This window comes from Sus scrofa, chromosome 14 (assembly GCF_000003025.6).
Source record: "Sus scrofa isolate TJ Tabasco breed Duroc chromosome 14, Sscrofa11.1, whole genome shotgun sequence".
In the NCBI taxonomy this organism is placed as follows: domain Eukaryota; kingdom Metazoa; phylum Chordata; class Mammalia; order Artiodactyla; family Suidae; genus Sus; species Sus scrofa.
Genome location: NC_010456.5, coordinates 40,994,430 through 41,021,926, shown reverse-complemented (window position 1 = coordinate 41,021,926; position 27,497 = coordinate 40,994,430). Strand labels below are relative to the sequence as shown.

Here is a 27,497-nt window from a genome sequence, read left to right as displayed (position 1 = left end):
TAGCCTGGGAACCTCCATATGCCGCGGGAGTGGCCCAAGAAATAGCAAAAAAAAAAAAAAAAAAAAAAAGATATGCATTCAAAATAAGAAATAGAAAAAATATGCCAAAATACTGAGTCTGAATCCACTAAGAATATAGTGAATGAGAATGATTCCCCTTCTCTATTTTCCAAATTTTCTCTAGTGTGGGTACATTATATAGTTAAAAACAAACTCTGAGAGGAGTTCTGTAGTGGCCTAGCAGTTAAGGATCCAGCATTATCACTGCTGTAGCACAGGTTCGGTCCCTGGGCCCAGGAACTTCTATATGCTGTAGGTGTGGCAAAAAAAAAAAATAATAATAATAATTAACTAATTAGAAAATAAACCCTGAGAGCCTTTTGTTGAATAAGGTGATGAAGGATTGGGAAACTGAACTTGCATCAGAAATATGCCATCTTGGAGTTCCCGTTGTGGTGCAGCGGAAACGTATCTGGCTAGGAACCATGAGGTTGTAGATTCAATCCCTGGCCTTGCTCAGTGGGTTAAGGATCCAGCATTGCTGTGACCTGTGGTGTAGGATGCAGACATGGCTCAGATCTGGCATGGCTGAGGTGTAGGCTGGCAGCTGTAGCTCTGATTCGACCCCTAGCCTGGAAACTTCCATGTGCCGCAGGTGAGGCCCTAAAAAAAAAAACAAAAAAGAAATATGCCATTTCTTTCCTCTATGGGGCTCCAGCTTATGTTATTATTACTAACAGTAACTACCAACAGCAACACTGTTGAAGGCTTACATTCCAGGCACCCTGCAAATATCATCACAGTAAATACAACACCTCTCTGAATATGGGAACTACTATTATCCCACTTTACAGACAAGGATACTGAGGCACAGAAGTTAGCAGCTTGCCTAAAGTCACAAAGCCAAGAAGTCATGGACCTGAGATGCAACTTACGTCTCACAATATGTTAACATTTACTAATTCAAGGAATATGTTAGTCTTACTATATTTCTCCCAGCTTTTCATTAGGGAGGGAAGGGAAGAGGAAGGAAGGGGAGAAGGAAAGAAGAGGGTAGAGATGAAGGAAGGAAGGGAGGGAGATACTGTAGGATAAACACTAAACTGGCACTGATGAGTAGAGACCACAGGGTGGGGGCAGCTCACCCTCACTGAGCAGTTCTGCTCTGCAGCCCCTGCTGGATCCGGAACTCCCTTTCTAGTGGGGGAACAGCAAGGAACGGGAGGTGAAGGGGCTTGTCAGAGCCCAGATCTATACCTGACCAGTCTGACCTGGAGCCCAAGTTCTTGAGAGCTAAACTCAACATTGTCCCAGATACTTATCTGGTGCCTGCCACATGCTAGAGATATTATAGAGATACCCTGGCTTTCAGCCTAGCAAATACAGGACAGGATAGTCAAGGGAAGCTTGGGTTTTAGCTATAATGTCTGAATTATTTAAAGTAATAATGGGCTTACATACTCTAAGTAATTAAAAGGAAATGACAGAATATGCAGTGCTATCTGACTCCAAAGTTTATCATCTTAATTGTTTACTATATGACCTCAACTTAAGGCAATTAAAACACATACACACAAAACTGTAGATACAGAACACAGAGACACCAAACAACTTGCATAAAATACATTTATTTCATAATACAGTTAAATGCTAGTAATGAGATAGTCATTTAATGTGATTATTTAGTACCCAATATTATATGAAGTTCTAGTAAAGAGTCCACTGTAAAAGGGGAATGAAGAATAAGCCACAAATTAGGGGAGTTGCAAGTTCAGAGTTAGGCTTTGGAAGAACTCCTACCTACATTGTGAAGCAGGTCAGATGTCAGCTACTTGAATGACAGGGAGGGTAGCTGGGAAAGGAAAACACTGCAGGCAAAAGAGGGTTCCTGAAAGAGGACTTAAAGGTGGCCTCAGAGAGTGCCAACCCTTAAAGAAATATTTAAACGGACACCCCCCCCCCACCAATATACACACGTACACACGCACTAGGGACCAGATGGGAAGCCAGGCAAGAAATGAAGGGTGAGAGCTGGATGATGCCCTTAAAGGTTATGAAAAGATGGTAAGATTCTTGGTTCTGATCTTGAGAACAATGAGAATAGCTGAGGTGAGTAGTCTGGTGGTTAAAATGGCTGGGGAAGCATAGGGTGAGGACTAAACAGAGAGAAATTGTTACCAGAGGAGTAGATTTCCCAAGGTCCTGACTAAGGCTGAAATGGGCAGCATGGAAAGAAGCACGCAGACTGTGTGAGCTTGTAACCTGCAAAATTGGGCAAATAGCACACACAGCCAGGGCAGAACCAGCTGTTAAAAGCTACGTTTACAAGGCTATGATGAATGGTACGGGATGTGCATGACAGTTAGCAACAGCAGCTGGCTACTAAATGGCAGCGAGTCAATCTGCAGGACTCACCATCCCAGCTTCAGCTTTTATCATTCTCTAGCATCCCAGGAGCATATAGGAAGTGATCCCAAGAAGTGTATCCCAATTGCTTGTTTACACTGAGAGATACTAGGGACCTCTCTTACAGGGAGAAACCACTTCCTAATGTCAAAGGCACAGCCTTCACTTTTAAAATAACAGAGGAAAATGGCATTGTTGGAAGCAGAGCCAATAAATTAGATATACTAAACTGTGCCTAGATTGTCTACTTCTGATTTAACATCTGAGAACAAGAAACAAAGTCATTTGATGTGTTAGGTAATGGGCTGAGAACTGGTATTAGCAGGACACATGGTTTTCCAATACTGGAGTTCACTAGGAAAGAGATACTCACAGACTGAAGTTTCTTCTTAGCAGCTTTTGCCAATTCAGACAAATCCAGGCTGCTAAGAAAATGTACAAAACTAATAAGCAAATAAATAAAAACACTTGCATGAGCTACGTAGATTAAGACAGGCAAAGGATCAAGATATTAATTACAGTTTATGGACATGGTCAGAGGCCAAAATTCTACAGCCCAATCAGTGAGGAAATGGAACAGAACTTGGCTGAAAGTATCACCTAGAAATGCCATAATCATGCAACACAGTTTGGAGAAAAATAATCATCTACTAACTAAAGGCAAAAACACTTGCCAGGTTGGTCCCCAGGCCCCTTATGTGAGAAGTCATAAATTGTTAAGTATTAAAAAGAATGCTATAGGAGAAAATACACAAAGGGCAGAATGTGAAAAACCAGACTGGCAAGATTACCTGTGGAATAGCATTTAATCATTTCATAAACTCTTGACAGTATTGGTGCAAAGGTAATTGGACAAATAAGGGTTTAAGGTTCATTCTGCAGCCATGAACTCATTTGACCTTAGAGACCAGGGGTCAGCAGATTACAGCCCACTTTTTGTTCCGCCCATGAGCTACTCATGGTTTTTATACTTTTTTAGTGGTTGGGAACAACAACAACAAAAAAAGAACGGCATTTCTTAGCATTTGAAAATTATATAAAATTCATATTTTAATACCCAGAAATAAAATTTTATTGAAACAGATAAGCCCTTGGACACTTTCATCTACAATCAGCAGAGCTGAGTAGTTTAGCAGAGGCTGCATGGCCCAAAAAGCCTAAAACATTCACTATCTAGCCCTTAACAACAAAATTTGCTGATCCTTGTCACAGATAAAAGATATACTCTCTTATGCGACAAATATTCTATAATCTATCTATAGACACAATATACTGTAACAACTGGCTAAAACTGTGACAGTATCAGTGACTTCAATTTTCTTATTAGCAAATTTGTTACTTGTGCTCTTTCAAATTTAAGTTTTATATGGTGGTTTACTTACAGCCGTCTTATTTCCAAATTGCATAGCCATAAAAGAGAAAAATGTATGGGCTTTGTTAAACACAAAATATAACACACTTAAACACTATACAACCAAGGAAATATTAGTGACAGATAAAACTGACTGGTATTTCAAGGGCCTTACCTGTCGGCCATTTGAGGTATTATAAAGTGCTGTCCATTTTTGTGATCTGAAACACAAACAGAGCCAAAGTTTTGTTCATATAAGTACTGCTAAGATCTGCAAAGGAACACCACCATTACTTTCTCAATTTATGTTCTGTGATCAGTATTTTCCTATAACTACAAACTATGTGAGGAAAGAGAAGTTGCCAGATTGGTTACAAATTCCCCAAGTCTGGCCAGTAGCAAGGATAATTTTCTCATTTTCTTGTGGTACAAAGACCTCAAACATCATTAAGCAAGAAGCCTATCCTCACCCTAATCCTTATGCTGTTTGTCTCCATTATAGCTGATGACATCTTGGGAGCTGAATTAGCTCAGAGCAGGCTTCCATCAGCTTTCCTTGTGGGATGATGGGCCTTCCTCGAGCTTTGGTGGCTTATCTTTCAATTAACCAATTAGCATGAAACAGGGCTGGCCCAAGTGGGCTTGGCAGATCCACAGAGGGGCTCCATTTCCTATAATGCTTGTTGACTGAGTCCTAATCAAGCTTGTGGAGAACACGGATCATACCAATGAATAAAGCCACCAAGAGCATTCATATACAGTTTTTGTGTAAACGTTGTCTTCACTTGTCTCGGGTAAATACCTAGAACTGGTGGATTATAAGCAGATTAACCTATAAGGTTTAACTTGGTAAGAAACTGCTCGACTTCTTTCCAGAGCAATTCTGTCATTTTGTTCTCCAAATGCAATGCATGAGAGTTGCAGCTGTTGGGCATCTTCTCTAGCACTTGTATTGTTGGGTTTTTTTGCGTATGTATGTATGTATGGATGGATTTATTTTTGGTCTTTTTAGGGCCACACCCATGGCATATGGATGTTCCCAGGCTAGGGGGTCCAATCGGAGCTGTAGCCACTAGCCTACAGCAGAGCCACAGCAACTCGGGATCCAAGCCGCATCTACGACCTACACCACAGCTCACAGCAATGCTGGATCCTTAACCCACTGAGCAAGGCCAGGGATCAAAATTGCCTTCTCATGGATCCTAGTCCAGTTCGTTAACTGCTGAGCCACAACGGGAACTCCTTGTTTTTAATTTTGTTTTTGCATTTTATGGCTGCACCTGCACCATGTGGAGGTTCCCATGCTAGGGGTCTAATTGGAGCTACAGCTGCTGGCCTACATCACAGCCACAGCAACGCAGGAACCAAACCAGTCTGCGACCTTCACTACAGCTCATGGCAATGCCGGATCCTTAACCCACTGAGTGAGGCCAAGGATCAAACCTGAAACCTCATGGTTACTAGTCGGATTCGTTTCTACTGCACCACAAAGGAACTCCATATTTTGCTTTTTTAATTTTAGTCATTCCAATAGGTATGCAATGGCATCTCACTGGATTTTAATCTGCGTTTCCCTAATAGCAAAAGAACTTCTCTCTTCATGTGCTTATTTGCCATATGTATATTACCTTCTTCCAGTTTGAGGGGATTTGTTTTCTTACTGTTGAATTTTAAGTATTTAAGTATAAATATTCTGGATCCAAGTCCTTTGTTGGATCTGTGATTTCCAAATATTTTGTCCCAGGCTGTGCCTTGTCTTTTTATTCTCATAACTGCAGTTTTCGAAGGGCAAAAGCTTAAAATTTTGACAAAGTCCAATTTACGGATATTTTCTTCTATGGATTATGCTTTTGGTGTTAGGTCGAAGTACTTTACCTAATCTAAGATCATTTAGACTTTCTCCTAGGTTTTATCTAAAAGTTTTATTGTTTTACGTTTTATATTTAGATCTATGATCCATTTTGAGTTAGTTTTTATTCTAGGTGTAAGGTTTAGGTTGAAGTTCATTTTTATGCACATGGCTATTCAGTTGTTCCAATACCACATATTGTATTATCCTGCCTCCACTGAATTATCTTTTCAACTCTGTCAAAAGTCAACTGAACTTTGCTTTACGGTATAAATTAACACAACACTGTATAAAGCAACAATACTTACATTTTTTAAAAAGTCAACTGACCATATTTGTGTGGGTCTATTTCTGGATTCTCTATATAATTTCATTGATTTGTATGTCCATCTCTTCACCATAACCACTGTCTTAAGTACAGCAGAGCTTTATAGCAAGTATTAAAGTTGGGTGGTATGATTTCTCCCATGTTATTACTGTTCTTTCCCAAACTGTCTTGGCTGTTCTAGTTCCTTTGCTTTTCCCTGTAACTTTGAAGAGCAGCATATCTATGTCTATAAGGAAATCCTTGGAGTTCCCATCATGGCGCAGCAGAAATGAATCCAACTAGGAACCATGAGGTTGTGGGTTTGATCCATGGCCTCGCTCAGTGGGTTAAGGATCAGGCGTTAACATGAGCTGCAGTGTAGGTGGAAGACACGGCTCGGATCCTATGTTGCTGTGGCTGTGGGGTAGGCTGGCAGCTGTAGCTCCGATTTGACCCCTAGCCTGGGAACTTTCATATGCCATGGGTTTGGCCCCAAAAAGAAAAAAAGAAAAAAAAAGAAAAAAGAAAATCCTTGACAAGTTCCCATTGTGGCTCAGTGGTAATGAACCCGACCAGTATCCATGAGGAAGCAGGTTCAATCCCTGGCCTTGCACAGTGGGTTAAGGATCCAGTGCTGCTGTGAGCTGTAGTGTAGGTCACAAACACGGCTTAGATCCTGTGTTGCTGTGGCTGTGGCGCAGGCCAGCAGCTACAGCTCTGATTGGATCCCCAGCCTGGGAACTTCCATATACCTTAGGGTGTAGCTCTAAAAAGAAAAAAAAACAAACCATAATTAGATTCAACTTGTTAACATTTTGTTGAGAACTGTGTTTGAAAATTGTTGAGCCCTGTGTTCACAAGGACTATTTTTTGTGCCATCTTTGCTGGGTTTGGTATCAAGGTAATGCTGGCCTCATGAAATGACTTAAGAAATATTCCTTCTGTCCCTATTTTCTAAAAAAAAAATACCATGTAAAGAGGATATTATTAAAAGTTTCTGTTGTGGCTCAGCATGTTAAGAACCTGACGAGGCTCCATGAGGATGTGGGTTCGATCCCTGGCCTCACTCAGTGGGTTAAGGATCTGGCATTGCCATGAGCTGTGGTATAGGTTGCATTTGTGTCTCAGATCTGGCATTGCTGTGGCTGTGGTGTGGGTTGGCAGCTGCAGCTCTGACTCGACCCCTAACCCGAGAACTTCTATATGCCACAGGTACGGCCCTTAAAAAAAAAAAAAAAAGACAATAAATAAATAAACAATTTTTTTTAATGGTTATTTCTTCTTCCAATATTTGGTAGAATAGTCTCGTTTTATGTGCAAAACTTCAAATGTGAATTCTAAACATTTAGAAATTGTGGGTTTTTTGGTCTTTTTTTTTAGGGCCACAGCATATGGAGGTTCCCAGGCTAGGGGTCGAATCGGAGCTAAGCCGCTGGTCTACACTACAGCTAGAGCAACACCAGATCCGAGCCATGTCTGTGACCTACACCACAGCTCACAGCAACGTCAGATCCTTAATGCACTGACTGAGGCCAGGGATCAAACCCACATCATCGTCCCTAGTCAGATTCATTTCCCCTGCACCATGATGGGAACTCCCTATTGTTTTCTGTTATAGTTGATATTAATGTTCTGTTAATTTCTGCTGTATGGCAAAGTGACCCAAAAATATATTCTTTTTCTCACATTATCCTATATAAGCCTGAATTTTAAAGAATTTCAATTTGTACTTAAAAACATTCCATTACAGAAAACCCCAGCTCAGATGATTTCACTGGTGAAAACTGTGAACCAGCTGAAGCGGTATTGCCATACAGCAATACAATAATACAGTTTATGACTCATATGGCTTACTAGCTTTGCAATTATGATGCTCAACAGTTATTTCTAGGAGTTCCCATTGTGGTTCAGCAGAAATGAACCCAACTAGTACCCATGAGGACGCAGGTTCAATCCTTGGCCTTGCTCAGTGGGTTAAGGATCCGGCGTTGCTGTGAACTGTGGTTTATTTTGCTCATCTTTTTCTAGTTTCTCAAGGGTTAGAAAGTTTAAATTAAGGATTTGAGACCTTTCTCCTTTACAAACATAATAATTTAATGCTATAAAATTTCCTCTAAGCATTGCTTTATCTGTATCCCACAAATTTTGGTATGTTGTATTTTCATTTTTGTTTGTCTGAAAATATTTTCTAATTTCCCTTGAGACTTCCTCTTAGACTCACGGATTATTTAGAAATATGTTATTTAATTTCCAAGCATTTGGGTAGTTTCTGGTTATATTTTAATTATTTATTTCTAGCTTAATTCCACTATGATCAGAGAATATACCTTGCAGGATTTTAATTCTCAAATTCTTTTCAATGTGCTAAGGTTTGTTTTATCAGCTAGGATATGTCTATCTTGGTGAATATTCAACTCTCCACTTGAAAAGAATGTATGTTGTGAGGTCATTAAGTAGAAGATGATGTAAATGCCAACCAAATGCAGTTGGTTGATAGTATGGTTTAAGTTCAATATCCTTGCTGACTTTCTACCTCTAGTTCTACTTATTACTAAATGAAGACTCTCCAACAGTGATTGCGGATTTGACTTTTCTCCTTTCAGTTCTATCAAAGTTTGCTTCATGTATTTTGAAGCTGTTTCTGGATGTGTGTCTACTTGGATCTTTTCAATTTGGACCTCAGTTTTTTGTTCCTTTCTCTCTCCCTTTTCCTCTTTTTTTGAACATTTTGAATCAAGATATACTTTGATTATTTGGGAAGCTTTTTTTTTTTTTGCTTTTTAGGGCCAGCCACACCATAAAGTTCCCAGGCTAAGGGTCAAATCAGAGCTGCAGCTGCCAGCCTACACCACAGCCACAGTAACATGGGATCCAGTGTTACTGCATCTGCGACCTGCACCACAGCTCACATCAACACCAGATCTTTAACCCACTGAGCAAGGCCAGGGATTTAATCCGAGTCCTCACGGATACTACTCGGACTCTCCATCTGCTGCTGAGCCACAACAGGAACTTTTATCTGGGTAATTTTTAACATTCCATTTTAATTTAGAGTTAAATCTCTAGAGTTTCTGACCATTTTCATTGTAGAGTCTGTTTAAAGTGGTTGTGCTAGGGATTATAACATATATAACTTTTTACAAACTACTTAGAAATATTTTACTATTCTAAGAATGTAAAAATCTTACCTCCATACTTCTTTTATGCTCTCCCTTTTATCTTGTAACTGTCAGGTGTACTACATTTTCATATGTTGAAAACCCTATCAGATGTTATAACTTTTGCTTTAAACTGTCACACATATCTTTAAAAACTTAAGAAAACATAGGCTATTATATTTATCCAAATACTTATAATTTCTATTGTTCTTCTTACATTCCTGAAGCTCCAAAATTCACTCTGGTATCAATTCCCTTCCACTCAAGAACCTTTGTTAGCATTTCTGTTACAGGAACTAATTCTCTTATGTTCTTTTTTTCTTTCTTTCTTTCTTTCTTTCTTTTTTTTTTTTTTTGCTGTACCCCCAGCATGTGGAAGTTCCTGGGCTTGGGATTGAACCTCGCATTGCAGTTGTGACCTGTGCCACAGCTGCAGCAACGCCAGATCCTTAACCCACTACACCACACAGGAACTTCCTCTTTCACCTTAAAATGTCTTGTCTTCATTCCTGAAGGTTATTTTCACTAGAAATGGAGTTCTAGGTTGAAGTTCTTTAAGCACTGAAAAAATACTGTTCTTCCTTTCATCTCCAAGCTTTCTGATGAGAAACCCACAGTCATCCAAATAACTGTTCTTTTATATGGTATATATCATTTTTTTATTTGGCTGCTTTCAAGAGGTCTTCTTTCTTAGTTTTTAGCAGTTTGATTTTGATCTGAGTGACGATTTCTTTGAGTTTATCCTGTTTGGAATTCTCTGTGCCTCTGGAATCCTAAGTCTATGTCTTTTGCCAAATTTAGTTTTTAGTCAATATTTCTTCAGATATTTTTTCTGCACCACTTTCTTTCTGATCTCTTTCTGGGAGTCTGATGATAAAAATGTGACTTTCTGGAGTTCCCAGCATGGCTCAGTGGTTAATGAATCCAACTAGGAACCATGAGGTTGCAGGTTTGATCCCTGGCCTTGCTCAGTGGGTTAAGGATCTGGCATTGCTGTGAGCTGTGGTGTAGGTTGCCGACACATCTCGGATATGGCGTTGCTGTGGCTCCAGCGTAGGTCAGCGGCTACAGCTCTGATTAGACCCCTAGCCTGGGAACCTCCATATGCTGCAGCAGTGGCCCAATAAATGGCAAAAAGACCTAAAAAAAAAAAAAAAAAAAGTGACTTTCTGATTTTGTCCCATAGGGCCCTGAGGCTCTGCTCTGTTTCTTTTTCCTCCCAACTTTTTTCTCTGTTGCTTAAAGTGGATTATTTCTAGGGATCTATTTTCAAATGACTGACTCTCTTCTTTGCCACATGCATCTGCTATTAAGCCCATCCACTGAGTTCTATTTACTTATTGTCTTTTTCTTTTCTTTCTTTCTTTTTTTTTTTTTTTTAGGGCTACACCTATAGCATATGGAAGCTCCTAGGCTGGGGTAAAATCGGAACTACAGCTGCCAGCCTACACCACAGCCACAGCAAGACTAGATCCAAGCTGCGTTTGCAATCTACACCACAGGCCACAGCAATGCTGGATCCTTAACTCACTGAGTGGGGCCAGGGATTGAACCTACATCTTCATGGATATTGGTCAGGTTTGTAACCCGCTGAGCCACAAGGGGAACTCCTGTTCTTTTCTTTATCTTCTATTTCTCTGCTAAGACTGTCTATAATCTATTTGTTTCAAGAATGTTCATGCTTCTTAGAGCATAATGTTACTATCTGCTTTAAAATTTTTATCTAATCTCCAGGGATAGACCACGATGGAAAAGAATACAAAAAAGAACATATAGATATGTATAACTGAATCACTTTGCTGTACAGCAGAAACAGCCACAACATTTTAAATCAACTATACTTTTTATTTTATTTTATTTTGCTTTTTAGGGTCATACCCATGGCATATGGAGGTTCCCAGACTAGGGGTCAAATCAGAGCTACAACTGCTGGCCTATGCCACAGCCATAGCAATGCCAGATCCTTAAACCCACTAAGTGAGGCCGGGGATCGAACTCGCAACCTCATGGTTCCTACTCAGATTCATTTCCACTGTGCCATGATGGGAACTCCTAAATCAACTATAAATTATTTATTTATTTATTGTCTTTTTGCTATTTCTTTGGGCCGCTCCACAGCATATGGAGGTTCCCAGGCTAGGGGTCGAATTGGAGCTGTAGCCACTGGTCTACGCCAGAGCCACAGCAACTCGGGATCCGAGCCGCGTCTGCAACCTACACCACAGCTCACGGCAACGCCGGATCGTTAACCCACTGAGCAAGGGCAGGGACCGAACCCGCAACCTCATGGTTCCTAGTCGGATTCGTTAACCACTGTGCCACGACAGGAACTCCTTTAAATCTTTATCTGATAGTCCCAACATCTGAGTCATCTGGGGTTGGCATCTGTTAACTACCTTTTCCCTTGCAAGTCTTTGGGATTTTTCTGGTTCTACATATATCAAGTAATTATGGACAATATCCCAGATATTTTGCATATTATGCTATGAAGACTGCAAGTCTTCCTTAAATTCTATGGAGAATGTTAATATTTTATTTTAGCAGGCAACTGACTAGGTTAGGCTCTATCTACCTCCCAGGCCAAGTGGCAAGAGAATAAAGAGAAAAACAAAAACAATCAGGATTCCCCTTAGGCTCTTGGTCAGAGATTTAGGCACCTGTGTTGCCACTACTAAAGCCACAGGACTCCCTGGGGTGGGGGGAGGTGGGGAAAGGAAGGAAAAAAAAAAAAAAAAAAACCCTGAAACCCAGGGGAATTCCCCTATTCTCTCTGTCCTATAGGAGTCCCACTTCCTGCTCCTCAGATCAGACATAGAAGGCTTCTTTGCACCTGTTATGCAGTTCTAGGTTTTATGCTGTCCTAGAAGCCATATCAGAAGTAAAATAGACACTCACCATCAGCTTGATGGTACTTTGAGTTCCCTAATCCATCTGCTAGTCCTTAGATAGCTAGTCCACAAATTTGGCCCAAGGTTTTTAATTGTTTTCAGCAAGACAGACAGGGTGGGATGTGTTACTCCATCTCACCAGGACCTGGAACCACATTAGGCTCTCTTAACTCTGCTGTACAACCAGGGTGGAGAACCACAGTATACACGTATGTGGGGTTGGCAAACTCTTTCTGCAAAGGGCCAGGTAGTAAACATGTTAGGCTTTGTGGCCATGGTCTCTGTTGCAACTACTCAACTTACCTACTCAATCCTACTGCTGTAGTGCAAAAGCAGCCCTAGCCAATATGTAAATGAGTAGGTATGACCATCTTGGAATACAATTTTATTAAAACAAAAACAAAACCAGGAGTTCCCATTGTGGCTCAGCAGTAACAAACCTGACTAGGATCCATGAGGATCCAGGTTCGATCCCTGGCCTCGCTCAGTGGGTTAAGGATCTGGCGTTGCCGTGAGCTGTGGTGTAGGTCATAGACATAGCTTGGATCCCAACTTGCTGTGGCTGTGGCATAGGCCGGCAGCCATAGCTCTGATTTGACTCCTAGTCTGGGAACCTCCATATGCCACGGATGTGGCCTGAAAAAGCAAAACAAACAAACAAAACGTGGCCCATGGACCATGGTTTGCTGACCCCAGTTCTACCTTAAGGACAAAGCTGGTTAATGGTAAAGTTGACTTTTTTTTTTTTTTTACTTTTTCCTATTCCTTAGATAGCAGAATTCTTCAAATAACTACAAAAGTTATTGCTTTGCTCTTCCATTCCTACTCCCATTATTCACAAGAACTGTGGTGCATATTTCAGTTTTGGTTCTTTGGTTCTTGAAACAGTCATTACTGTGGAGCTAAAGTCTTAAACACTAAAATTCAAGATCTGACCAACATTACACATCTCACATATAACTGAAAATGCTGTAGTTATCATTTTAAATAGAAATCCTTACTTGCAATTTTCTCAAGGATACGTTAAAGCAGAGACCATAAATAACAGTGTCCCAACTTGTTTTTCCAGAGACTGACTGGCTGGAAGTGTGGAGAGGCTGCTATCGTTTCACTCACCTGGTTTCCTGCCACAGAGATAGAAGGCCAGTCTGTCAGTCAGCTCATACTGTATTTCTACAAGGCGTTCTGCCAGCTCATGGTGCCCTCCTTGCCTACCAAGAGAAAACAAAGTACCATTTATATTGCTCACTGGCCACTGACACTAGAATAGAAAAATACAGAGACGTCCCCCTGAGACATCTGAGCGATTTATCAAATGTGACTTCTTAGAATAATTAACCTTTTTGTGTGAGGTAAACTGTCAAGGTCTACTTTGGTTCCCATGTTTATAAAATTGTTTTCATAATCTCAACTACCCCCCTTTGTTTATCAATTTATAGGACAGAATACTTAGCAAGGAATTCAAAGACCTCAAGGGGGATAAAAAATAACTTTAACAAGGTAGAAAACAAAATTAATAAATGGTCTAGAGGGTCTCAAAAATTAACCTTAAAAAATATACAGATGTCTAGGACCCACCCTTGGAAATGCTGAATCAGTAAGGATGGGATGAGTGTGGACATCAATACTGTGAAAAGGGGCGTTCCCGCCGTGGCACAGTGGAAACAAATCTGACTAGGAACCATGAGGTTGTGGGTTCGATCCCTGGCCTCGCTCAGTGGGTTAAGGATCCAGTGGTGCCGTGAGCTGTGGTGTAGGTTGCAGACATGGCTCGGATCCAACGTTGCTGTGGCCCTGGTGTAGGCTGGCGGCTACAGCTCTGATTAGACCCCTAGCCTGGGAACTTCCATATGCTGAGGGTATAGCCCTAAAAAGAAAAAAAAAAAAAAAATACTGTGAAAAGGGTCCTTCCCCTAGACGTTTCTCATGCAGCTAGTTGGACTTCTGGATGTGAGTTCAGTAACCACCTCAAGGTCGTTAACTCAGGGAAAGTCAGACCAACCTAATACAAAGCTCACTTCTTGTCTTCAACTTCCATCACAGAAAATATTAAGTTTGCCTCTGAAACAAATATTTAAGTTGCTAGAAATTATTTCAGTAACAGGGAATATAAATAAATCATTACACTGAGAGACTATTATATGCAAGGTACAAGAGGAAATTCCAAGTTAACTGATAATAAGTATCATTTACTGAGGGCTCTCTTCCTCTTAAAAGATGAAATATAGTCTCTGCCAGTTTCTCTTCCCACATACAAGTCACTACAAAATATTTTCCAACCTACCACACGTCTTTGATTTGTGATGCATGTCTTTTTTTTATTTGTTTAGCATCTGTGAAATCAGGAAGTATCATACAGTTGATGGTATATCATTTAATTGGCTGAGTTTTTTCTTTTTAGTGGTTTATGAAATAATGTTGACCCAAACAATCACTGGAATGTTAGACCTGATGAACGACTGTATTCCTCAATACCTTAGCTCTTATTATTCCCAGACACACTCTGCTGTATCCAGTCAGGTCCCCTGCTGTGTCAAACATGCCCTGTCTATCTGTCCCTCCTGAACTTGACCCATGCCTTTCTTCTCACTCAGAATGCTTTAGCTCCTTGTCATACACACAAATCAATCCAACCCACTCTTTAAAGACCAACTAAAGATATTTCTTTTCTTTTTTTTTTTTTTTATTTGTCTTTTTGCTTTTTCAAGGGCTGCTCCTGCGGCATATGGAGGTTCCCAGGCCAGGGGTCTAATCAGAGCTGTAGCTGCCGGCCTACGCCACAGCCACAGCAACACCAGATCCGAGCAGCATCTGTGAGCAGTGTCTGTGACCTATACCACAGCTCACGGCAATGCCGGATCCTTAACCCACTGAGCCAAGCCAGGGATCGAACCTGCAACCTCATGGTTCCCAGTTGGATTCGTTAACCATTGAGCCACAATAGGAACTCCTAAAGATATTTCTTAATGATTTAGGCCACAAGGAAGAAATCCTATAAATGTCTTTTAGGATCTGTTTTCCATTTTGGTAATGAGTTTTACATTATTTTGCCTCATTTAACACTTACGTGCATTTACGAACCCTTTCTTTTTTGGCTGCATGCACTGCATGCAGGAGTTCCCAAGCCAGGGATCAAACCTGAGCCACAACAGTGACAATACCAAATCCTTAACCGCTAGGCCTCCAGGGAACCCCTAGAGCTGAGTATAATTTTTTACAGTTAATAAAGTTAACTTGGAAAAAGAAGGAATGATCCATCTACTATCCTTTAAATGATATCCAAGACTAATTTATGGATTGATTTTACTTATTTTCCAGCATTTCACGGCCAAAATTTTCAAACAAAGAAAAATCTGGAGTTCCTGTCGTGGCTCAATGGTTAATGAACCCGACTAGCAACCATGAGGACACGGGTTTGATTCCTGGCCTTGCTCAGTGGGTTAAGGATCCAGCGTTGCTGTGAGCTGTGGTGGAGGTCACAGAGCAAGCTCAGATCTGGCGTTGCTGTGGCTGTAGCGTTGGCTGGCGGCTACAGCTCCAATTTGACCCCTAGCCTAGGAACCACCTTATGCCTCGGGTGTTCGGCCCTGAAAAGACAAAAATACAGAAAAATGTAAAAAAGAAAAATTTGAAGAATTTTAGAGCGAACACCCAGACGCCCACTCCCTAAAACCTGCAGTTAACATTCTACTATACTTGTCGGAATTCCCTCATGGTTTAGTGGGTTAAGGATCTGGCAATGTCACTGCTGTGGCTCTGGTTACAGCTGTGGGTAGATTCTATCCCTAGCCCTCCAACTTCTGCATGCCATGGATAGGACCAAAAAAACCATTCTACCATACTTGTTTAATCACATATCTATTCATATAGATTTGTTTTTCAGTTCAGGCAATGACTCCAAGTATTAAAAAACTGAGAGGTGAGGGCTACGATTCTTTATAATTGATCTGGACTCTTACTGTGGCTCAAATACCACTGAGCCACAAAGGATTACGTGAAAGACTGGAAGCTAAACACCCTGGTTAATGGTTCTACCTTCCTTGACTTTGCCTGGCTCTAAGATCATATGAGTTTGAAATGTCTTTATCTGCAAAATAAGAAAATGTAAATCTTTGAAGGAGTTAAATGCTAACCATATACAATTTAGTCACTGAACAATGAATCATATATAATAAAAATAATCCCAGAGAAAAGTGACAAGAATCTAGTCTCTTACCTTGCATAATCAACAGGAGTTTTCCCACTAGAATCCTGTGTGCCTGGGTCTGCTCCATATACTGCCAATAATTCCGCCTGTAAAATCTGCCCTGCTTTGGAGGCAACATGGAGTGGGGTATTTCCTTTTTCCTGAGAATCATCAATAAAAAGTATACCAAAAAAAGCAAATTAAATAATCTAAAGGCGACATGAATGCAACCCATTTAGTTTCAAATGAATATCTGAATCAATTCATGCTTTCTTACAGGATGAAAAAAGTTGGCTTGTGCTCCTAAAGATAACAGCCTCAAACAGGTTTCAAGATTCCCTGTTCTCACGCTTGAATGGAGTTGCTGAAAAACACACACGAGAAAGAATATCTGTTAAACGTAAAGGATGATGTACCAGAGCAGCTGGCAGACCACTTTAATATGTTACAGCAGTACCAAATCATCCTCATTTAGTTTAGTAAGGTAGATGAAGCAGTCTCTCCCTTGCCAGACACAATTACCCCTGGTCCCTAGGGCAGGATCAGGTCCATTTTACTGATAAGGAAACAAGGGCTGGGAAGGCTGACCTGCCCAAATGTATGATCTGTCTAAGTGGCACACCAGACTTTGAGTGAAAGCAGTGTGAGGAGGTGGCTGAGCATGTCTCTGAGGTCTGACAGACCTGAGTTTCAAACCATACACCCTTCAAGCTGTCTGACCTTGAGGAAGTTCTTTAAGCAATCTGAACCTCAGTCTCCTCACCTCTAAAACAGTAATAATAATGCCACCTATTCATAGGGTTACTGTAATGAGTCAATGATATATAACAAAGCAGGGATCATGGTACATAGGAAACACTCAAAGATTGGTTGCTATTATTATTGTTGTTGCTGTTACTGAACCTAGGGCTCTAGGGCTTGGTATCCTATACTGTGTAAATCACAGGATTCTGCTTTATACCACATCCTCTCCACAACACTATTCTTGGCCTTGTATACAATGATTTAATGAAGTGTTCCTATTTCATGGTGGGAAATAGGCCTATGGGATACCAAATTCTGTACCACTGCAGAAAAGCTCTTATACATTCACAAGATGAGCTATCTTCCGTCAAGTCTAGCCTAGAATTGTCCAAAATACAATAACCTTTATCATAGAAATGGAAAACTTGGAGTTTCCGCTGAGGCACAGTGGGTTAAGGATCAACTGTTGCCACAGCTATGGCATAGGTCACATCTGCAGCTTGGATTTGACCCCTGTCCCAGGAACTTCCACATGCCATGGGTGTAGCCAAAAGAAAGAAAGAAAAGAAAGAAAAGAAACAAAGAAAGAAAGAAAGAAAAAGAAATGGAGAAGTCTACTCCAACATCTGTATCCAAGTCTAACTTTTTAATAAATTAATTTTATTTTTAAAAACTGTGGTAAAAAAACACACACCAAGTCTTATTAATGGATGGAAATAACAACCATACATATTTCCATGCGAAGTTCAAAATTCTGATTTGTGAGTGCCTATGTTCCAAGTGAGCATTTGCCAAAAGCAGCGCTTTGAAAATAAAGATGCATATTTTCATGGCATCTCTCAAAAACACACAGAGGCCCACATAAAACAAACCTTCTACTCATTGTGCAAGTATCATTAGCCATCCTGTGTACCACAGCTTTGAGTCACACCTGCTTCCTGAAGATCCTGCTCAGCATGCAACCCAAAAACCTACAGAAGTCCTGAAAGCTTTCCCTCCTAGAAACAAATCTTGAGATGGCTCTTATTTCAAAGCTACGCAAACAAAAAATTTATAGAAATGCAATTTTAGAACCATATCTGGAAAACACAAATAGTCTTCCAGACACTTATTTTTTTCTTTTGCCCCTTCAACTTCTACTAACATGAATGGTTGCCTTTTTTTTTTTTGTCTTTTTGGGGCCACAACTGTGGCATAAGTTCGGCTAGGGGTTGAATTGGAGCTGTATCCACCGGCCTACACCACAACCACAGCAACACAGGATCTGAGCTGCTCGTGGCAATGCCAGATTCTTAACCCACTGAGCAAGGCCAGGAATCCAACCTGCATTCTCATGGATACCAGTCAGATTCGTTTCCAATGAGCCACGTCGGGAACTCCTGAATGGTTGCCATTTGAACTAAGTTTAAAGAAGAAATCAACTGCAAAAAAAGCTGTTACCTATTATTGAGTGTACAGAAAGGAGTTTTTGTTTTCCTTTTTTTCCTAAACTTTTTTTCAAACAAGATAACATGCTGTCACATCCAGCAATTTTTTAGGGACTTTAAAAGGTGTGACCCACCTTACTGAGGTCTTTGGCAGTCACGCTATCGTCGTCCCGGCAGGGCAAGCGGTGGACAAATGCTAACATCTGATACTTGGCTTTGATGAATTCTGCTTTATTAGGACTGATTTGAAAACAGAAAAGAGAACAGTTCACTTGCAGTGCAGATAAAACATTCCCCATTCTTTAGACTTTAAAAAGAAGAGGAAGTGACCCACAACCCCCACTCAAGGATAAAATGAACAATACCTAAGTGAGTTTCAGTGGTGTGTTAAGACCTGAAGTCTGAAAACATACATTAGTCATTATAATGGCCATGACTGCAGAATACCTGCTTTTTATAGCATCTTTCTTCTCTGTGTAATTTTCTTTCTTTTTTTTTTTTTTTTTTTTTTGGTCTTTTTGACTTTTCTAGGGCCACTCCTGTGGCATATGGAGATTCCCAGGCTAGGGGTCTAATCGGAGCTGTAGCCACTGGCCTACACCAGAGCCACAGCAACGCAGGATCCGAACCACGTCTGCGACCTACACCACAGCTCACGGCAACGCCGGATCGTTAACTCACTGAGTGAGCCCAGGGATCGAACCCGCAACCTCATGGTTCCTAGTCAGATTCGTTAACCACTGCGCCATGATGGGAACTCCTCTGTGTAATTTTCTTAATTGACCTAGAAATCTTGGGAAGCAGCAGCTCTTCATCCTATCTTATAGGTGAGGCATCAGGCAGACTGGAGCCTAGAACCCAGATTTCTGGTCTGACAGCCTGTTGTCTGAGCACCTAAGCTCAAATATGATTATACAAACAGCTGCCAAGCCTCAGTCTTAAACCGGAGGAACTGGTGACTTGAGCTGAATAACCATGCAAAAGAGACAGTCCTGTGCCTGGCTTCGTCCTGCATTCCCAGTAGCAAAGAGTTCAATGCACAACTGGGATGACCACCTCCTGGGCCGCCCCTGTGGAGGCTGGTCAAAAACAGCTGCACTCTTTCCAGTGGGCCCCATGGGTTACAAAGAAATAGAGTATTTATAAACATTCCACTCACTGTACTTTATCCTGTGGATTAGCTTTGCGTCTTCCACTCAAAATAGAGGCAGGGTCCAGCAAAGAATGCTCCCATATAGAATTAGCACCGTTATTATATAAGGTTTCAACCATCTAAAACCAAGCAGTATAAAATCTTATTTTAATTTCTTTTCACAAATATCCAGTGGAAATGAATAACTAAACTAGAAACACAAAGCCCCATTACAAACAACAGCATGACTGGGATATCACGCACATTAGTATTTTCTGAATTTAGAATGAGAAAGATGAACCTGTATGCAGGATTCAGGTTTGACCAGTAGGACAGCTAAATACTTATAGAGGTTTGATTATGTTTTCTCATAGATGATGAAAAAAGAGTACTTTGACATATTAGGGCAGTATTTCCCAAGCCTGAGCACTCAAATACTGTTTTCAAGCTACTTAAAAACCTAGGTACCATCTAGACTATCCACTTATTATTTTTCTTTAAACCCACTTACTTTCTAAAACTTTCCCTAGCAATTATACTTTGATGTGCTAGTTATAGTTTTATGCAACCATTAAAATACATATTTGAGTATTACCTACATCTAACTTGAGTAACACTGGTGTTCACATGCCACCTTCTGGGAACTGCTTTAGGGTCAACTCTGGCTTTTTTTTTTTTTTTTTTTTTGGCCTCCCCTTGACATAGGGAGCTCCCAGGCCAGGGATCAGATCTAACCCACAGCAGCAAACTAAGCTGCAGCTGTGGCAATGCCAGTTCCTTAACCCACTGTGCCGGGCTTGGACCTGAGTCCCAGCAGTCCCAAGCTGCTGCCTATTCCAATGCACCACAGCAGGAGCTCCAACTCTGGCATTTTAAACTACTCATTTCTGGATTTTATTCAGATCTATAATATAATCTGTACTCTGTATAATCTGGGAGCAGTAAACATCCATTTTCACATGAGAATGAGCTGTTAGAAACTTCTTAGCAAAAGTTATTAATAAGCCGTATCGCCCAGTTTCAATTCAAAGCATGACTCCTGACATTACTCCTCGTTTTTTACATTAGCGGAGATATCTGTCACATCAGAGATCCAAGCTCACTTGCTCCGATCCTTTGGTTCATATAGGGAAGTTTAAGGGATGTGTTGTGCAGCTGCCACAGATTCAGTAAAATATGTCCTCAAGACAAATGAAGGCGAAACACATGCTTAAGTCTGAGTTCCAACAGAACTTGAAGAATGTGTACCCCAAAATAGAAGTACAGGTGACATGACAATGGACCCCCAAATAAAACAAAGAGCCCACTTAACACTTAGCAGGGTGTTAGACATTCAATCCAGACATAACTTAATTGTCTCTAACTAGTTATAAGAACTTTAAGAAAACCTAAATCAGATGTTTCAGAAATTTCTGAGGAATCCCAGTCCATGCTTCCATCAAAGCAGGAAACAATGAAAAGTTTCAAAGGGCAGTCACTTTAAGAAACATTGATCATGGTACGTGGAAAAGATGGGCTTTAAAAACAACTTCTGGTGACATTTTAGAAAGTCAGCAATGAAACATAAGCAAGAAATTTTAATGACTGCCTGTAACTGAGTTTTTGGGACAAGATTTACATTAGGAGGGGAAAAAGAATCTTAAATGATGAATTTAATACTTGTATATAGCATTGATAAGCATGGCACTTCTATTCAATTATGATTTAGAAGTATAATTTTAGTTGCTAAAACATTGAGCCCTAAAGATGTAAATTACAAACATGAGAAGAATTCTTATTCTTTACCTGAAGCAATGTTGGAGGCCATGGTGTGTGTTTGAGATGCCTTACTTGAGAGATATGGCGCCCTAGACTCCGATGGACACTGCAGCACTCGTCACATATAAAAGTTCCCCTATTTACTGATGCCCAGGAAGGATCTGGAAAGAAGAATGAAATCAGTGGCAAGGATACCAAGTGGTTGCTATACCGCCAGATGGCAAAAGATGACTGAGATTTGGTTTTTCAGAAAAACAGGACATCTTTGTTGTTTTAGTATGCTAGTCAGCATATCAAGCTGGTGAGCCTGTCTGAAGATAACCCCTGCCTTGGCTGGGGGCACAAATCTACTGAGACTGAAAACCTGATTACAGCCCTAAATAAGCACTTCTCTCCTCTCTGGTTCAAGGCCACAATCTGACACCCTAATATGATCTATCATCACAGATGTGTGCTCTTTCATTCAGTGTAAAAGAAGCAAGTTGAGAGCATTCACATGAATCATTTTGAATCCATCTCCACAAATGGCAAGATAACATACCTGTGTCAGTGACAATCCGCAGAGCGACATGTGAAGAGAGCAGTAAAAAGATGGCTACCCTAACACATGCTACATATCTACCTGCCTCTGGGCTTAGCAGAAAGCTGCAAGCATACATGACTATAAAACTGTTCAACTGCTGTGGTTCTGAAGACAGACTAAGAAACCTAGACTCCTCCGTAAGAAATGTGCTATGATATCCATTAGTAGTTGTAAATAAACTACTGAGTCCGATCTCACAGCTGATCTGAAGTAACAGAAGTTGTAAAAACAGCAGCCTCACAGAGGCAAAGATGTAAAATACAAATGAGTGATTTTTTTTTCTGGCCTCGCTCAAGGCATGCAAATGTTCCCAGGCCAGGGATAGAACCCACACCATAGCAGTGAAAATGCCAGATCTTTAACTTGCTGAGCCACCAGGGACCTCCCTAGAGTAATACTTTTGGTGTGCATATAATACTTTTTTCCTATGAAGTCCTACAGAGCTTCATTAGACATCCTTTGAAACAAGGAATAATTCACACTTGGTAAGCAGTATGAATAATTCACACTGGGGAAGTAAACTAGACACTTAGAAATTCAAAATAAAGACAGACCTTCTACATTTCATCAGACTCACAATGGAGTGACAATAGTTGCCGCTCAAGCTGCCTGGCTTAAGGGTTATATTTAAAAATTCTTCAATGTCCACAAAAATCTCGAAAATGCATGTACACCATCTTTACCATTTTTAACAGTTTATTCAAACCCTTTCTAGCCATAAAATGAAAAGTTATGGGATTTCAATCAAAGACAAATCAGGAGTCAGAGAGTGTAGTGGTTAAGAGGGATGGCTCTGGAGACAAGCAGTCCAGGGTTTGAACCCCAACTCTGCCACTTCTTGCACAATGATCTCAGGCAAGTTATTTCTTTTTGAGAGTCCTCATTATGGATCAAATTGGAGGAACAACACAATCCAGGGTAGTGAGGATATAAAGAACAAGCAAAATTCCTTGCATATAGGAAGTACTCCGTAATGGTAGCTGTTACAACGTTTCTAAATCATTTTGGTAAGTACCATTCAAATATTTTCAAAAGCCAACGAAATTCATGACCATTGGAAAAAGGTTTTGACTGTTAATACTTAAAACACTGACTGTTTCACACAAATACTGTATTACTATAGTGAAAAATCTCAGGGGAATTTTCAGGTAGTTGAACTCACAGAAGGATATGAACTAGATTCATTTTTTTTAAAGGTAAAACTAGTTATTAAGATTTGATCATGGTTATCAAATGTTTGCCATGAAATAAGACAGAAACAAAATTATTCAGTGAGGTACAACTCTGTCTGCCATTCTAAAAAGCAAAGATTGGGGAGTCACTTGTGGCTCAGTGGGTTAAGGATAGGTATTGTCACTGCAGCGGCCTGGGTTGCTGCTGTGGTATAGATTCCATCCCTGGCCCTGGAACTTCCACATGGCACCAGTGCATCCAAAAAAAAGGCAAAGGGTGGAAACATCAAGATGAAGGATCCCTACAAAGATACAGAACAATGCTTTTGTTTGTTTGTTTTGTTTTGTCTTTTTTTAGGGCCACACCCGCAGCAGACGGAGGTTCCCAGGCTAGGGGTCTAATTGCAGCTACAGCTGCTGGCCAATACCACAGCCACAGCAATGCCAGATCTGAGCCTCGTCTTCCACCTACACCACAGCTCTTGGCAACACCAGATCCTTAACCCACTGAGAGAGGCCAGGGATCAAACCTGCAACCTCATGGTTCCTAGTCGGATTCATTTCTGCTGCGCCATGAAGGGAACTCCTAGAACAATGCTTTTTGCAGTATGGTACTACTACTAATGACACACATACAAAAAGACTATTTGTTTTGAAGATTAGCTTTGATTTTCACATATCATTCTGAAGATTCACAATCTCCTTTGGAGGAAATTAAACAGGTACAAAACAGCAAGGATTTAACACACATTAAGAAAGTTTCCCTATTAATCACCTTAACGTCATGAATCAGAATCCCATGTTAACAACACAGTAAAATCCAAACTGAGTTTGTATGCAAGAGGCTGGGTGAACCCCTTCCAGTCTATCTGAACGGTTTATGCTATGGCTTCTTAACCTGGCTTCTAAGAAGACAACAAATGGGCTTCAGAAACGTCTATGATTCCACTGAAAAATCGTAACATAAATTCTCTGTGAAAGAGTAATTATGTGTGCATTTTCTGGCAAGAAGGCCTTAGCATTCATCAGAATCTCAAAGGGGTCCCTAACCCTAAAGGTAACTTTCATAGGGCTTTGCAGAAAAGACAGCACAAATTCCTGGCTGCTCAAGTTCAGAACATTTCAAGGTAGCCTAATTATATTCAAAACAGGAAGGAAGTGACTCAAGTCTCTGTAGATTAGGCATATGAGACAACAACTAAAATGAAACAATGGAAGAGAAAATGTTCTGAAATGCACAAAATGCTGCAGAGGTGCAAGATAGTGTTTAGTGTAGCAAGGGAGCTGCAGTTTTTCCTTTGCCTCATACCACCCACTGAGAAGCACAGAAAATGCATTTCAAGAGGAAGTTTGAATCTAGACTCATAAGAATCAAACATCACAGAAGGTTCAACCGAAAAGAGGCAAGAAAATAAGGAAGTGGAACAAATAACATTTTTAGAGAATACGATGGAGTTTGTATAACACATTAACTTGGTTTCTAAAACACCTCTTTTTAAACTCCTCCACCCGTCTCCCTATCTTCAAAGGAAACCGGTAACCCCACTTACATTATAGAGGCCATGAAATAACCACATAAGGTTTGAATTATCATAGTACTATTTAAAAATCAGTCTCCACTTCCATCTGACAAGACAAAGTTTGGAACAGTCGCAAAAACACTGGTGCGCAATGGTTTCATTAAGATTGTTTACTGGATGCTGTGGTGCCATTTTACCTTTTGAATTACTTCAAATTCAAAGCAGAAAAATACAAGCACTGAGAACAGTACAGAGACCTGTCAACTCAGTTCCAACTGCTAAGACGAAAACTACACATGGGAGGTTTAGTTTTGGCCTTTCAGTGCTGCCATATGCCTATATTGCCTAAATGCCCAAATGGGTCTACTTGTCAGTGATGTGGTGTGTGTTGGTTTTGTAAGCTGTAATTAATGCATGATTTAGAAATTCAACTATAGTTTTAAGGGACTGTAAAGGTTCTGTACACAATAGGGGAAAAAAATTTAAATGAGATGATGCTAAGAATATTCACTGAATCTTCCCTACCGCTAAGCACCATACTCCCCATTATCCCCATCGGAAAAATGAGGAAATGAAGACTCGGCCAAATGAAGTCACCAGCCCAAGGTCACCCAGAGGGAACATCTAGTTTGAACTCAGACGGTTCAGATCTCAGAACCTGAGCCAAGCATTGCCTCCCAAGTGCAGGTGGCGTTTGCAAGACCCCGACATCCTGGAGACTCTCTGCCGTGGAGCGGGAGTCGGGATGCCAGAAATGGCGAAATCGTCCATGGGGGTCCTCTGGCGAGTCTCAGTGGAGGGAAGGGGTGAGCGTCGCCCACTACCAGCAGGGCGCCTCCGGGGACGGGGGTCTTGGGTGACTGTGGGAAGGGGGTGGTGACACCTGCAGTCTCTGGGGGCCGCAGCCGGGAAGACGCTCGCATTTTACTTCTGTAATTGGCCTTCCTGTGGATTGCCCAAGCCCCTTCCTGTTAGGAAAGCGGCTCCGACCCCACCGCCTCCCCGGACGGCCTGGGACAGAGTGAACGAAAGGGAAAGGAGGGGCGGGAGGGCGGCGGCCCCCTGCCCGCCCGGCTCTGACAGGCCAGGGGCAGGTTCTGCCCCAAGACCGCCCCCCTTCCTCCTCGTCGTGACCCCAGGCATGGGATGCAGAGGTCGACTGCCGGGACCCGCCCGGCTCGAGGGGCGGCCCCGGGGCAGGGGTCCTGGCCAGGAGAGCTGAGGGGAGCGGGCCCGGCTGATGAGACTCACCTGGCCCGCTGCAGTCAGCGCACACTTCGCTGCTCCGGAGCCGCTTCGACATGGCTCCCGCCTCCCACCTGCCGGGAACCTGGGGCCCCGAGACAGCGAAGGCGGCGGCGGCGGCGGCGGCGGCGGAGGCGCTTCCGCTCTAACGGGTCCCAGCGGCGGCGCTGGCGGCAGCGCCTCTCCCTGAGCGCCTCGCAGCCGCGGCCCAGCACGCACGCGCGGGGAGGCACCCTTTGGCAATAGGCAGATCATGTGACCGGAAAGGGCACGCTGCCCTGTCGCCATATTGAGTGAGGGCAAGGATCTTCCGTCCTGCTTCCAAATTTTCTGTAATTTGTCTCCCTCTCCAGAAGAAATTCGCTTCTTCCCAGCACTGATTAATACCAAATCTAGTAACCAGAAGTCTGCAGCTGCAACCTGCCTGAGGTAATCAGTAGTCAAGTCATTTCGCATAACTTTGGCCAAGTTCATTTATATATTCTTTCCTTTATTCAGCAAATTACACACAGTGTTCCAAGCAGTGAAGAAAGAGTAGTGAGCCAAGAGGACAAAATTTCCTGTCTTTATGGAGCTAACATTCAATTGTGCTAGATCTACAATAAGTAAAATAAGGGTATATTATGTGTTTCCTTATGCTGCAGTTTTAATATAATCTGCTAGAGGAAGATAATGTGTATCTACCGCTAGCCTACAATTTTCTTTTGTATGGCTTGCACCTAAAAATGATTTTCATAGTTTTATTTTTTTGTTTTTGTTGTGTTTTGGCATGTGGAAGTTTCAGGGCCGGGATGGAACTGGAGCCATAGCAATAATCGAGCCACAGCAGTGACAACTGAGTCCTTAATTGCTCGGCCATCAACTCTTAATTTTTACTTGTTTTGTTGTTTTTTAGGCCATATGGAGGTTCCCAGGTTAGGGGTAAATTGGAGCTACAGCTGTCAGCCTACACCACAGCCATAGCAATGCGGGATCCCAGCTGCACCTGTGACCTACCCACTAGCCCACAGCAACACCAGATCCCGGACCCACTAAGCGAGGCCAGAGATCAGACCTGCATCCTCAGGTTTACTGGTTGGATTCCTTTCCACTGCACGACACAGGGAACTCCTAATTTTTACATTTTTGAAGGATTGTAAAGAGGAAGGAGAAGAGGGAAAGGATGAATATTTAACAAAACTCATATATGAAACGTATAGCTAAATATTTACTGTCTGGCTAAGAACAAATGGAATAATTCACAGAAGAGTGTGGTATGCTTGCCTCAGAGTGAACCCTCATTAATAGTAGCCTCTTGAAGTTCCCGTCGTGGCGCAATGGTTAACGAATCCGACTAGGAACCATGAGGTTGCAGGTTCAGTCCCTGCCCTTGCTCAGTGGGTTCACGATCCGGCGTTGCTGTGAGCTGTGGTGTAGGTTGCAGACTCGGCTCGGATCCCACGTTGCTGTGGCTCTGGCGTAGGCCGGTGGCGCAGCTCCAACTAGACCCCTAGCGTGGGAACCTCCATATGCTGCGGGAGCGGCCCAAGAAATAGCAAAAAGCAAAAAAAAAGTAGCCTCTGTTATTATTGGAATTTGATATTACTATTATTTCTTAATCACAATTTTGAGGATAACGATAGATAACCTAATATACAGGATGGTATGAGATAAACGCAATGAAGTGAGTTTAATCAGTGTGATAGAGAGCAGAGGTGTGACCCTAATGCTAATGAATATTTTGTGTATTATATGTAAACCCAACTATGATCTCCATTCAGCAAATGTTCGA

The 27,497-nt window shown here is 41.5% G+C and overlaps 2 protein-coding genes across 30 annotated transcripts in view; one reads left to right on the top strand and one right to left on the bottom strand.

Moving 5' to 3' along the window:
- Positions 1–25,941, bottom strand: part of GIT2 (GIT ArfGAP 2) — a 55,911-nt gene extending 29,970 nt beyond the window's left edge. For 6 of the 29 annotated variants that reach the window (XM_003483438.4, XM_013982955.2, XM_013982957.2 and 3 more), the window contains exons 1-9: positions 25,733–25,936; positions 21,234–21,367; positions 19,476–19,588; positions 18,451–18,556; positions 16,423–16,509; positions 16,176–16,306; positions 13,076–13,170; positions 3,933–3,978; positions 2,780–2,831 (exon numbers count right to left, since the gene is read on the bottom strand). In XM_003483438.4, the coding sequence (XP_003483486.1) occupies positions 2,780–2,831; positions 3,933–3,978; positions 13,076–13,170; positions 16,176–16,306; positions 16,423–16,509; positions 18,451–18,556; positions 19,476–19,588; positions 21,234–21,367; positions 25,733–25,784 (816 nt within the window). In that variant the 5' untranslated portion in view covers positions 25,785–25,936. Of the gene's footprint in view, positions 1–2,779; positions 2,832–3,788; positions 3,795–3,932; positions 3,979–13,075; positions 13,171–16,175; positions 16,307–16,422; positions 16,510–18,450; positions 18,557–19,475; positions 19,589–21,233; positions 21,368–25,732 lie in introns of all 29 variants that reach the window. The other 23 variants (XM_021073772.1, XM_021073777.1, XM_021073779.1 and 20 more) reach the window with 9 other exon arrangements.
- ANKRD13A (ankyrin repeat domain 13A) overlaps positions 26,045–27,497 on the top strand; it is a 41,538-nt gene continuing 40,085 nt past the window's right edge. Inside the window, exon 1 of the mRNA XM_021074290.1 lies at positions 26,045–26,155. The gene's annotated coding sequence lies outside the window, so the exon portion shown is untranslated. The remainder of the gene's footprint in view (positions 26,156–27,497) is intronic.